The 13246-nt window shown below is 42.0% G+C and overlaps 1 protein-coding gene across 1 annotated transcript in view; it reads right to left on the reverse strand.

Annotated features, from left to right (window-relative positions):
• The window catches only part of TMEM242 (transmembrane protein 242), a gene marked incomplete at its 5' end in the record, with an annotated part of 23803 nt that extends 23665 nt beyond the window's left edge, over positions 1 to 138 (reverse strand). The window contains one exon of the mRNA XM_009887614.1: positions 59 to 138. Coding sequence (XP_009885916.1) covers positions 59 to 138 — 80 coding nt within the window. The remainder of the gene's footprint in view (positions 1 to 58) is intronic.
• Positions 139 to 13246: the final 13108 nt, after the last annotated feature.

The following is a 13246-nucleotide window of genomic DNA, read 5'->3' on the forward strand; positions in this document are numbered from 1 at the left end:
GGCGGTGGGGGCCGGCGGCAGGCGGTACCGAGGTGTCCCGAGAGGCCGGGCGTGCCCCGGTAAAGCACGTCCTGGGACGCGTTTGCTCGACCGCTGCGGGGTTCGTGCGGCGCTGCCAGCCGCCCCCGCGGGAGCCGCCTGGCGTTGGAGGCGCGTTTGGTGTCCCGAGAGCCCAAATCGCGCAGAGGGGAAATTGGCAAAGGTTGTCAAAGCCTCTTGTAAATCACGTCTTTTGTAGCAGGCTCATACGGGTTGTTGGGTTTTTTTGTTTAAGTCTATGGGACAGATAACGTCATGGACGTTACTAAATAAAAATGGGAGAAATTCTTAACTTCTCATTAATTTTCCTAAGCTATATCTTGATGAATGGTATTGCTCCAAAGTACATCTTTTTGTTCAAAATTCTCGTTATCCGAACGTGCGTAAATAGTTCTTCATCTAAATTATGTCTGAATGGAATCGTAGAGTAACGCTGTGAGAACCGTACTTTTCTGTTTTCTTTTATGACTGTGCCACAGTAATTCTCGGTTGCTGTTGCTGATGGATATAAATTGCTGTACAGTTATCTATCACTCTATTGAACGCGTTCCTTTATGAAATGGTATGCTAACTTATCAGGATTCAGTACAGGCAGGTAAAGTATATTTTTGTTTGTAACAGTCAGTACTTTTAACAGCAAGCAAGGAATGTAAATAAATCTAAAACAAGTGTTTCTTCCCCAGATTCCTTCTTTGTATCTTGTCATCATCATTTATAGTCTGTATCTAAGGGTCTAATTATAGGGGCTTGGGTTGCTAGGCAAAAAATTCGTATTTTGGGAAACTTCCTGTTCACAGTACTTCTGAAAACCAATCCAAAGCCATTTCCTAATAGTCCATGAACTGTGTCAGTTAAACAAAATTTTACACAGTTACGAAGCAGTCATTGCAAAAGAAGTAAGCATTATCTCAGCTGTGTAACTGACCCATCACCACTAACTCCATTTTGCTATTCTTGACAGCACCTAAATGACTTCTACTCTTTTTCCCTCCTTCAAAAAAAGCACCCCAAAATCCTGAGTGTGTTTTGGAATAGCATTAGACTTTGCCACAAATAATAATAAAACCTCCTGGAAAAGCTTAGAAAAGGGGGTCTTAGAAAAACTGCACGGTGACAATATTACAAGAGGAAATTACTTTTTATTTTATTTTCATTCTGAAACATATATGATTATATAAAGTATTTAAATGTTATTAGTATGCATAAAACTAAACCAGCAGCATGCATGTCATTTTGATTGTAAGTTGTGTCAAGATCACCGTTGCATCTGCTAGAAGAATCCTTGAACTGTGAGAGGTAATAACCTATTTTTTGTGTCTTTGATGATAAAATCCTAGATTTTCTCCTCAGGATAGATTTTTGAGTTCACATCAATCAAGACATCACTTTCTTTCAAATCTTCTCCAGAACTAGGAGAAGAGAAAAGGTATAATGATGTTATTTAATCCTGGTTTGAACAATGGCAAGAATCTATCTTTAAGAGAGTCAGATAAGATCTGTCTCTATTAATCATTCACAAAGACTTAAAGTAGGGCATAAAACCTATGAAATCCACTTTGTCTTACTGAATAACTTAAAATTCTTAGTGTAAAATAAATTGTCCCGCTTTAAAAAAAAATGAGATGTTCAGCAGAATTGTGTCTATTTAGGTTACAATATTAATCTCTTCTTGTTACATAATTGAATATAATATAATGCTTTCTCTCCTTTTATGAATACCTCACCCAAGAGCCTCGCGTTTTCTGCCATTATTCCTTCTTTGTCACTGTTAGGGTACACATGCAAGTGTACTGATCTACATATGGCTACTCAGAATTAACCAGTTATCTTTTTCTAAAATTCATTTACCTTTTTATACAAGCAGACACATTTTTGTGTGAAACACAGATTTTAATGATTCTAATATCAAATACCCAAATCTTCATAAAATGCGGGCATGAAAATATATATGCAAATAAGAAGGTTATACAGGTGACAGCAGAGTTGAAAAATACATTACTTTTACTAATTTGATTTGACCACAGATCTGAGCTCTCATAGCTTTGAATTTGGACAAAGCAACAGTAATTGCATGACCAGGTTCAGGCATGTTTAGTTGCTGTTGAGGTTTGCAATAGCCAGGATGCCCTGAGTTTCACAGAGAAGCAATTGTGAATGGTGAGCTTCCTTCAGTGGTCTTCCTGGTTTATTACAAAAAAATCTGGTGAGCCAAAAGCAGGCAGTGTGAGGCAACCAAAGTTTTCAGGTTCAAAGTATGTGTAAATCTCTACCCATGAGTCCAAAGTTATGGTTAGGATTTCTATATCAGCCCCTGGGTTTTAATGAAAACTTGGTAACACTGTGCCCTCTCATGAAGTTCCTAAAGTTTTACAGTATTGGTGAGGGAGAAGTGTAGAGAGAGTAAGAAAGAACAAAAGGAAGAAAAGAATTTAAGAAAAATACAAAATAAATTTGCATAAATATATTCCCTAAGAGATTTTTATAATCTTTGCGAATGCATGGTATTGCTGCCAATAAGCAGCTCTATCAAGAAATAAAAGCAGAGTGTGCTAACGTCTTAACATAATGCTGTGAAATATTTCAGTCCCGCCCTGTGTTTATCCTGCTCCCCTTCCTCTTCTGTGCAGGACTGCACAGTGCTATCTGGCCATCTCTGCTGAAGGCGAGTTTCAGTTGAGGACGAAGCTTGCAATTAAGGTCTTCAGAGGAGAAGCAGCTAGTTTATAAGCTGACTGGGACATAATGAAAGCAGTAATTTGATATATTCGCTAAATTATCTAACTGTCTGGTATTTTGTTTGGGATTTTATATCTCCAAAATAGTCTTGAGTGCCACTGCAAAAAAAAGTTGGCAGCTGAAGCACAGAATCCTGCTTGGAGTTTGAAAATCCAGTTCAAAACATAGAGGAGGTTGATTTGAATACTGGTTAAACTGACATGTTTGGTAACAGAACTGGATTATGTAAAAGAATTTGGGAAAGAGCCAAACACTGGTTTTGGATAGAGAGAAAATGCAGCAGTTGAGCCACTCTCTGGCTCTCAGGAGAGCTGAGCTTTGCTCTGGCTGGGCTCATTTCCTGTATTTATGGAAGCTTTGATATTCCTGAAAGCACCGTGCAGCCTCAGCGCTGTGTACAGGCGGGGGCATGAAGAAACTGGTTACGTATTTCCAAACAATTTTCTGGTTGATTGGACAAGAAATGAAAGCATTCTGCAGCTATGATTGGGTTTCTGCAGAAACCTCTGTTTTTACAGTAAGCTGGTTACTGTTGTGCATTTCTTAAAAAGCTGGTGGCTGAAATTCCCATGTTGAGAGTACGCCTTCAGGTCTCTTGTCTCATATCGCAGCGAAAATCTGGTCACTGAATAGTGATTTATAGACTTTAACCACAGAAGTACTGACAGTCAGTGCACATTTGTCAAATATAAGAACAATTATTAGAAGAGCCTTGTACTGGAGAATCAAAAGACACTTTAAAAATATCGGTTGAGCTAGCTTCACACGCTTATGGGAAGGGTATTTTTCCATTTGGAGAAGATGAGGAAATTAATCAGTTTGCACAAAGTTCTGCTGTAGTTCTCTGGCAAAAGCAGGAGCTGAGAGGCCGATTTACAGATTCCCAGTCACCTACCACAGCCCCAGAGCTGCCTTTCTAAACTGCAGCTTACTTCTGCAGAATATGAAACACTTCTTTTTTAATTTCCCTTTTACATTTGGTTATTCAGCAGGGCATATCAGGCATAACTTCGGACAAGACTGAGTGTGCTGGCATGCTGCACTGACACCACAGCGACATTGCTTTTTACGGCCGGAGCCTGGCCACATTTCAATAAATGGCAAAAGTCCCATTGGCAGTATGGCCAGAGTTTCAGTTATAAATCCCAAATTAGCACTCACAGATGATGACATTATGGCTGGTCAGAGGCGCACTACAAATTTCAGAGCTGTTGATAACACATATGAGGGCTGTCCAATGCCGCCTTGGGCGGCATTTATGTGGGGCTGCAGAGACAAGGACGCTTACAGAGGGTCTTCTTGCATATGCGTGCACCTACTTGTTTTCTGTTCTTATCCTTTACTAAATTGTATGTTTTATTACCTGCTCAGTGTTTAAGATATTCTCTTTCTACCAGTAAAATATGCCCGTATCTCTTTGGCTGTGCCCACATTAACTAGAGAGGCAAATCATAGATCTCTTCCCAATTCCTGCGGTATTACCACTGTCTTTAGAGACCTAGCAAATATGTTTATGAGCATTTTTTATTTTTTAAAGGGTACCATGTCTTTAATGTTCTCAGTATGTATTTCATTATAGAATAGTACTCTATCAACTTTTAATAGTTACTTTGCTGTACCGTATTAGAAAAACCTTTAACATAGTCCAGAAAAAATGTATTTCTGACTTAATTCAAAAAAGAATTAATAAGAAAGAAACAGCAAAAATTAATTATCGTTTCTGTGGTGTCATTAGAGCATGGTCTGGTACTTGAAGCTCCGTCACTCTGCCTGGATGCTGCTACCTGAGGCAGCAGCAGTAGACCTGCACCACTGGTTAGATTCAGCAGCTGACCAGGTCTGCCTGCTGTCATCCTGGAAATAGGATTTTCTACAGAGAAAGTCTGCTCCTGACCCATACAGCTGGAATTGGAAGCTTCCACAATTATGGTTGGCGGGACACAGGGGGCCTCTTGGTGACGGTCCGATGCATAGAGCTGTCCATCCTGTGTGTTTCCTGCTGCGGGCTCCAGGAGATGACTTCCTTGTCTATAGCTCAAGCAGGTCACCGTAAGGATAGTCAGGCTCAGAACAGGCTGCCCGGAGAGGTTGTGCAGTCTCCTTTTGAGGAGATTTTAAAGAGGGCAAAGCCCTGAGTGAGCTGGTCTGAGCTGACAGCTGAGCCTGCTTCGGGGAGGAGGTTGGACTGAGACCTCCTGAGCTCCCCTCCAGCCTGGGTGACTTGGGACGTGTGGGTAGACTCCTCCACAAATTAGTTAGTGGGCAAGGGTAACTTTCAAGCTTGGCTCACTTGCACCTGGCTCTGAGGCAACGCCGCGCACCGTGGTGGCTGCAGATGCCATGTTCAGAGTCTGCTCTGTTGGGCGGGCCCGTGGGAGGGCTGCTATGCCTGCCTTGCGCCACTGGCTGTCCTCGTGTGGCAAACGACACCAATTTGGGTACCCTCGGCAGTGGCGCATGCTGGAGAGTAGCTGGCAGAGGAAAGAAACTGAGCTAGCATTTCATTGCTCGCAGGGAGGTGGCCAGTACGAACTCGACTCGTGTATAGTGCATCACCTGCTGAGAAATCCAACGGTAAAATTAATTGGCATGAATATGAGAAGTATACTTCTCCTAATCGGCTTCAGTGCAATTATATCCAAAGGCCCTTTTTGCGGTCATTCACAGAGCTTAATTGCTATAGTTTAATACTACAATTAAAAAAGGCCTGGAAGGAGAGCTGAATATTAGGCTCCTGATGAATGATAATTATCACTTTGTGTAGATGGATGGAAAACATTTCTAATTAAATTATTCTTGTAACATAAATTAATAGTGTGATCTGGATAAAGTACTTCTGATTTCACATCTAGAATATTTCTGAGAGCACCAAGTTTGTGCTAGAATTTCAGTTGGCAGGGCAAATTGTCTTTTAAAAATACCTGGCTTTTCAGTCAATTTAGCAGCTTATAGGTTTCTGCAGTGAAGATGTTCAGCAATGATAGAATGATTCAAACATTGCATGGAGAATAAAGCAAAATAAAACAAAATAAAAGAAAAGAAAAGAAAACAAAACAAAACTATGCCACTAGCGTAATCTCTTAGTTTTATGAGCATGGGGGATTCGCAGTCTAAATGACAGGAATTCATAGCGTAACTGTCACACATCTTCCTGTATTAATTTCATCTCCATCTGAGGACCTTTGCAAGACATAAACTATTAAGCTAATACTCTGAAAACAGGAAAGCTCATTAGCAGCTCTAGGGAAGGGAGTGAGATGGGCAAGGAAGGTGCAGGTCATTAAGGTCTGCCAGAGAAGGAAGTGTGCACATTTTAAGAAGAATTACTCGATATGCAATCTGTCAGTGCTCTGCAAAAATCCAGTGATTTTTGCATACCCTGCATTTCTAATTGGTGAGATCTGCAACGAATAAAGTAAACGGGCAAATGTAAAGGTCTCAGCTGAAGGTGTCAGACTGTATTTCAAGAAGTGGATTATAGTTAATCATTTTAAGATGACCGGTAGCTTCATGGCCTAATACGCGTATCTGACACGCTGGGTGTTGACAGCAGCTCTTTCCAACAGGCCTCATTAGACATTCATTTCAAGTTTCTAGAGCAACAGTCCGTGACTCCAACGGGGTATTTTTGAAGGGCATAAAGTGGGAGATATATGGCCACTTTCTGTCAGAAGATAATGGGCATTTTGTGTCAAGGCACTCTCTGTGCGTATGGAAGACTGTCCCTGAGATTTTCTGCATGCATGCCCTCTTGTGTATGCAGTACATTAGTGCTTACTGTATATATCAAAATTTGGCACTACTGTATCTCTCTAAACATCGCATTAATCCATCTGTCTGTCACCATGGTAACAAGGCTCCCTATTGATGACTGAAGAAGAGCTGAACGATTAAAACTAAATGTACATACTTTAAAAAAAAAAGTGAGGAAGCTCACTTGGTGTAGCGCTACAGAGACACAAATGGTTGAAAATGGGCTAATTAATATTTTGTATGCATTATTTTTATTCATGGTTATAGATCTGAAATAAAGCCTATTGCTAAAATGATCCTTAAATCTGATCTTTGCTTCTTCACATCTATTTATTACATATTCTGCTGACCTCCATATTAAAAAATGTGCATTTTTTCAGAAGTTTACACGTTCCCTGGTATATATTTGTCCCAGAGGATGGAAAGATGAAATGAATATCTTAAAGATACCAAGTACAAAGCAGATTAGAAATGTTGCTGAATATTTTTACTGCACATATTCTCTCTCTTTCTCACTTCCATGCTTGTAACATTGCCAAAATAAAATCAGTAAAGTGCACACATTCATTAAAGGATCAATGTCTAACTGAGCACTGTTAGTTGGACCTGAGATTTTTTGAGAAGCATAATGTTGTGGAAACTCTGACATGAATTACTGAACTTCATAAATCATTCTTGGACAATGAATTTCCATTTTTTATTACACTGGCGCCATGCATGCTATTAATGGTAGACTTGAGTCTATAATTCTATTAGGCTATAAAGAGGTCTTTGGTTTTAGAGCAGAAATAAAGCTTACAACTAACCACTGACATCTCATCTCCTTCTGTGTTCATTGGATGGTGCTTTTTGTTCTCTAGAAAAATGCCATGTATTTTCTTCACCATTTGCAGTTTCTTTTCCAAGCCTCTTTGCTTTGCTCACAAGGTTAACGCTAATAACAGCTACAAAGTGGATAAAATGAGGGACCAGAGAAAGAAACAGGAATACTGTGTTTCAGAGTGCTCTGCTGTATTCACTGAGCTAAAAGTGTGATTATTCTTTTCTACGTCAGGATTTACAACTTTTGATATCTGCTTTAAACTATGGCCCTTAGGTCAGGAGGTAGCTCACAAGTGCATTTTATCCCCCCTTCCACGGGGAAGGCTGGCTGGCCGGAAGGTCAGATGGAGGCATTGCTCTGTCTGTTTGTGCATGGGGGGGTGGAGTTTGTACACGTGCATGTATGTTGGACGTATGTATGTCAGGCAGATTTTATTAAATCTGATGTCCTAGTGGGCAAACATGGGTGGTTTGCCCTATCATGGGTTATATGAACCCCTGGAGGACCTGGAGAGTCAACTGAACCTACTTGGTAAAACAAGGAGGTACAGATGCTACCAACCAGCCTACGGTTTCTGATTCACGGCTGACGTTTAAAATGCTTTCAGCTCAGCGAGAGGCTAGAGGAACCTGCAGGTGTGGAAGCAAGCAAGCGAGCGAGCAGCCAACCTCCCTTCCTCCTTCCTTCCCTCCCTCTTCAGGTGAAGAAAGGTAATCCCTTGAACTCATAGAAAAGAGTACTCCTGTCTGATGTGAAGCAGAGGGGCAAGAAAACAGTAACAACTGAAGAAAGTCTTCCTAGTTTTGTCTTTGACAGAAAATAAAAGATTAATTCTGAACTTTATTAATGCCAGGGTTGTGGCATGTATTGCCCTGGGTGGACAGAGACATGCCAACATGATCTGACTGCAGATGCTTTTGGGGGTATAAAAGTGGCACTTGGCCATGCAGATGATGGCCACCTGTAGTGTACGTTGTGGTCTAATTTGTCTTTAGTCCAAGCAGTACATCACCTCCATCACTGGATCCAGCAGGCCTTCTAAGACAGTGGCAGCAATAAGCACAATTTCTCAGTGTTCCTCTAGTGAGCTAAGCTTTCTAAGATTTTAAGGACATCTTTGTTGATCAATACAATTCATTCTGCTTTCCCAAATGTTAAAACAACAATGTAGAATGTTCCCCTGATGCAATGAATTTCACATAGCTTATTATATAAAGAATCCTACGGTGCAATTAAATGGCATTCCTAGGGATGGAGGGAACTTTGCTTTTCACTTACAAAATTATACATTGTAGTTACTTTTTAATTAAAGTGCAAAATATTGTGTTAATATTCAAAATTTAAAAGCTTTACCTATTAAAAATTATTCCCAGTCTAATTCAATATTGAAAAGAGAATGTTCTCTCTTTTCAAAGAGAGTATTTTTTTAAAAAAAAGTATTCTTATTTTCCTGATTTTTAGAAATCACAAAATTTCCCTTTTATTTGTTTTTAATTTAATTTTGCAAGATCTGGACTATATCCTTTGTCACTCCAGTGAATTCCTTTCTCTCTGGAAAACTCAATTTTCTGAAAATTTCCTTTTCTTCAAAACATGCTGTTGTAATAAAAACTTGGTTTGAATCCTACCTAGCACAAGAGAGTTATTTCCTTGCCAGCTGTATTTCTGTCTTCAAGTACCTACTTCTTCTCACTCCAGATGGGAGAAATTTGAGTATCTATAGAGGGCGTGCGTCTGTCCTGCCCATACATTTGGCTGCTACTCATATAAGATGGAGCGCATTGAACCCTGTTTCAGTTCTCAACCACTCAACAGAGGCAAAGCATTTCATGATCAAAGATTTTATTCAAACAACACAGTTTTGGGCCAGCTAGGATTCTCGCTATGGCAGTCCTATGTTTCCAGCTGTCTCATGTTGATGTCCTCGCCCAAAGTTTAATTTCATCCATGTGCTGTGTGAATTGTACTCCATACGCACATGGAAGCATCTTAGGTGCATTTCAGATAAACATTCAACCTGACAGCTGCTGAGGATATCTGTCAGGCACCTGTTGGACTCCAGGATCTATGTGGTCTGTTCCCACCTGGAAGAGAAGCCTCTGCTTTCACAGTATCTCCCAATACCGCAAACGGCATTTTCCAGGCAGGTGCCATTTTTCAAAGAAATATAGAACTGAAGATCTCCCTTCTTCTCTCCTCCCTGACCGTGCTGTGATACAAAAAGCTCTGAGCCACAGTGGGGGTTCAAAAGACCATTGGTTATCGCACCCTTGCATTGCTGCAAAAACCTGTTTCCTACGCTTGGTGATAAAGCAATAGGAAATCGCAGTCGCGGCCCAGAAGGCCAACCGTAACCTGGGCTGCATCAAAAGAAGTGTGGCCAGCAGGTCAAGGGAGGCGATTCTGCCCCTTTACTCCACTCTCCTGAGACCCCACCTGGAGTACTGCACCCAGCTCTGGAGTCCTCAACATAAGAAAGACGTGGACCTGCTGGAGCGTGTCCAGAGGAGAGCCACGAGGATGATCTGAGGGCTGGAGCACCTCTCCTATGAGGAGAGGCTGAGAGAGTTGGGGCTGTTCAGCCTGGAGAAGAGAAGGCTCCGGGGAGATCTTATTGCGGCCTTCCAGTACCTAACGGGGGCCTACAGGGGAGCTGGGGAAGGACTTTTTACTAGGGCATGTAGTGATAGGGCAAGGGGGGGTGGATATAAACTGGAAGAGGGCAGGATTAGATTAAACATTAGGAAGAAGTTTTTCACTTTAAGGGTGGTAAGGCACTGGAACAGGTTGCCCGGAGAAGTTGTTGAGGCCCCAGCCCTGGAGGTGTTCAAGGCCAGGCTGGACGTGGCCTTGGGCAACCTGGTCTAGTGGGAGGTGTCCCTGCCCATCGCTGGGGGGTTGGAACTCGATGATCATCAAAGTCCTTTCCAACCTAAACCATTCTATGATTCTGTGAAATCCCTGAATCACCCTGTTCTCTGTCCCTTTCTCTCCTGAAACTGAGGAAGATGTGGGCAAGATGCCTGCATACAGCAGTACAAAGTTCTTGATCTGCTTGCTGCCCAGAGCCCGTTGCCAAGCTGTGACAGACAAGCACTATTAAGGAGTTGGTGCGTCTTGATGGAGATGTGAGATGCACCAGCTAGCAGGGCCAGAGTGATTTCTTGCAGGTTCTTCAAAAGCTGTTCAGGCACCTTCTAACCTTCACCCCTGTTTAAAGTTTATCCAAGGAGGAGCTATATCCCCTGTCAGCCCATCAAGCAACAGAATCAGCCCAAGAAACTTCCAGCCTGAGCACTCAAAATAGGAGAATAAGTTTATAAATCTGAATGTTTGTAGAATTAGTTTATACTAATCTGCTAGCATTCATATAGATGAATTCTGATGAGCAAATGGCAGTCTGCAGTATAACCACATCTTAAACCAATAAAACTGTAATCAGCCTGCCAACTTCTCAGAGGCAGGAGAAGAGTTAAGCTTATGAGGTGTTTAGAAGATGCAGAGTTGTATGCTTTGGGTAGGTTGGTGGAGAGGAGGGATAAACTGGCGCATTTTATGACTTTGGAAAGAGGTAGGAAAAGGAAGTGGGGGGATTGTTGTTTTTTTTTTCTTTTTGTATAAGGAGGAAACTCTTGCTTTTGTCTTCTTGAGGAGGTGCAGAGGAAGGAAGGAAATCAGTGCTTTTTTTGGTGATGTATGGAGACAAAAATTCTGCTCTGTGAACACTGGTTTGAATGAATGTTCATTAAAGTAGTGCCTTTCTGGCCTTGTAGACCCAGGTGCTGCTTGTGAGGCTGTGCTGTTGCTAAAACACATTTGCCTGCCATCCCAGGGCTCAGGATTGCTTGGAGGCAGCAGTAGCGCTGAGATGGATCTACATAGACTGAAAGATATAATCTTACAGAGCTAATCCACATTGAAGTGTTCACGAAACCCCTCATAAAGAGATGGTGGGAGATGCATCAGGCCATAGGGATTCTCCCTGACCATGGGAAACTGGCATCCCCTGTATCCTGGCAGGCCACGTGGTCAGCAAGCTGAAAAAGCTGCAATGCCTGAAATAAACACAGGTCCTCCAGCTTTGCAGAAGCCAAGGTTCTGCAGAAGAGTGGAGAATGCCAGGTACCCACTGTGGAAGAGTGGAGAGCTGAAAATGACTGGTAGTTTTTCTTTTAGTGTAGTTGTAAGAACCACATAGACATAGCCTGTGGGAATGTGAATCCTGTCTTTTGTTCCTTGCAACGGGGGAGTCCACACCGGGAAAAGAGCTGACAATATTTTCAGTGTTGCTGAAGAAGATGATATGGGGATACAGGCTGTGGAGAATGGCTTTGAAGATCTTGGCTATAGACAGACCCACCTTGGATTTGCTGAAGCTAATCTGTACCAGATGCCCAGAATGCTAATGCTGAATAGCAGGTGCTAACTCTGAGACAGGTATCTCACATGTGGCTTCCTGTGGCCAAGAATTCTTGATTATCTACTGCTCATCCCAGACACAGACCATAACATGGTAACACAAGGAATGTTAGTTTGAAGATGCAAAACCTCCTAAGTTATGAAGTATTGATAATTGCAAAAAAAATGGGACTTGGGAAAAAAAAAGAAAAAAAAATCTACTTCATGTAAGTCTAGAGGTTTCTGCAACGTGTTGAGATGTGACATCTGGAGATGGTTCACCTGGCCCAGGCAGGCTCAGGAGAGGCCTGAGGTGCTGTCATGGTTTCTTGAGCTGTTGCACAAGGAGCAGGTACAGTGGCAGCTGCAGCAAGCAAAATAATGGCAGGTGGGGTCTGTTTGCCGCGTAGGCTATGCAAAGGTTACCAATGCGTGCTAGGCTTGTTCTAAACAACATGTTGTGGTTAGGTATTGTGGTTAGAGCAGACAATCGCAGTGTGTTGTGCATAATGCATAATAGACAGGGCTGTGGTATGCAGATAAAAAAAAGCATGGGATAGACTTTGCACTAAAATGTGCTGCTCTGCATGTGAGAAAAGGGTGAAGCTAGTCCACTAGGAAAGCCTTAGCTTTGATCTGCATATGAAAAGCTAGTCTGCACCAATAGGCCTGAATGAGAATCACAAAAAATGGAAGTTAAATTGGGTTCTCATAAATCCTTCATGCTACCAGTATTTTGCTTATCGTTAGCATTTCTCTGTGGATAAATCCTTCCTAGTTGCAGTTATCTTTGGAAGTGGAAAAAATGCAAGTTTTTTACAGATTGTTTCCCCTTATAAGATGTTCCTTCTGAGTAAGGTATCCCTAAAGATCCACCTGCAGTTTCTCCCATGGGCACTGAGTGCTGGACTTGTCCCCTCTTGATGTCCTCTGCCCCAGCTCCTCAGCTCTAAGCAGCCACCTGAAGCTTCAGCCATCAACTTTACCAGGTATTCACCATCTCGGAAGCATCCACGGCTGATGCTGTTTGCATGAAGGTGTCAGGCTTCTCACCATGGGTATTTGGAAACCTCCTCCTTCTACGTGTAACCCCACTTTATAAATTTCCATATGTCAATATCTATCTTTGTATCTAAAAGTTAAAAGGGGAGCCTACTGACTAGTAACTGAAGCTCTTCAAACTCAGATATTCACACAAGTGTTCCCCTCCTGCCCTCTCTCCTTCTTATGGTCACCTGGGGCTCTGTGGCTGAGAGGCAACTGAATTAGGATGGCCCACTTCACGGGCTCTGAGCTGGAGGGAAGGCAGGCTGATGCTCCCCGCTATAGTCAAAGTGAAAAGATTTCTCCCATGTCTGCTTGCACACACCTGTGGTACAAATGAATATGTGGATTTTACACTGGGAGGAACTCTGGTTACCGGTAAACACTTTCATTGTCTTTACATCAAGTCTGAGTTCATAATGTTCACCCAACTTCATATCTTTCAGAAGTTAA

Source organism: Charadrius vociferus, unplaced genomic scaffold (assembly GCF_000708025.1).
Source record: "Charadrius vociferus isolate BGI_N301 unplaced genomic scaffold, ASM70802v2 scaffold176, whole genome shotgun sequence".
In the NCBI taxonomy this organism is placed as follows: Eukaryota; Metazoa; Chordata; class Aves; order Charadriiformes; family Charadriidae; genus Charadrius; species Charadrius vociferus.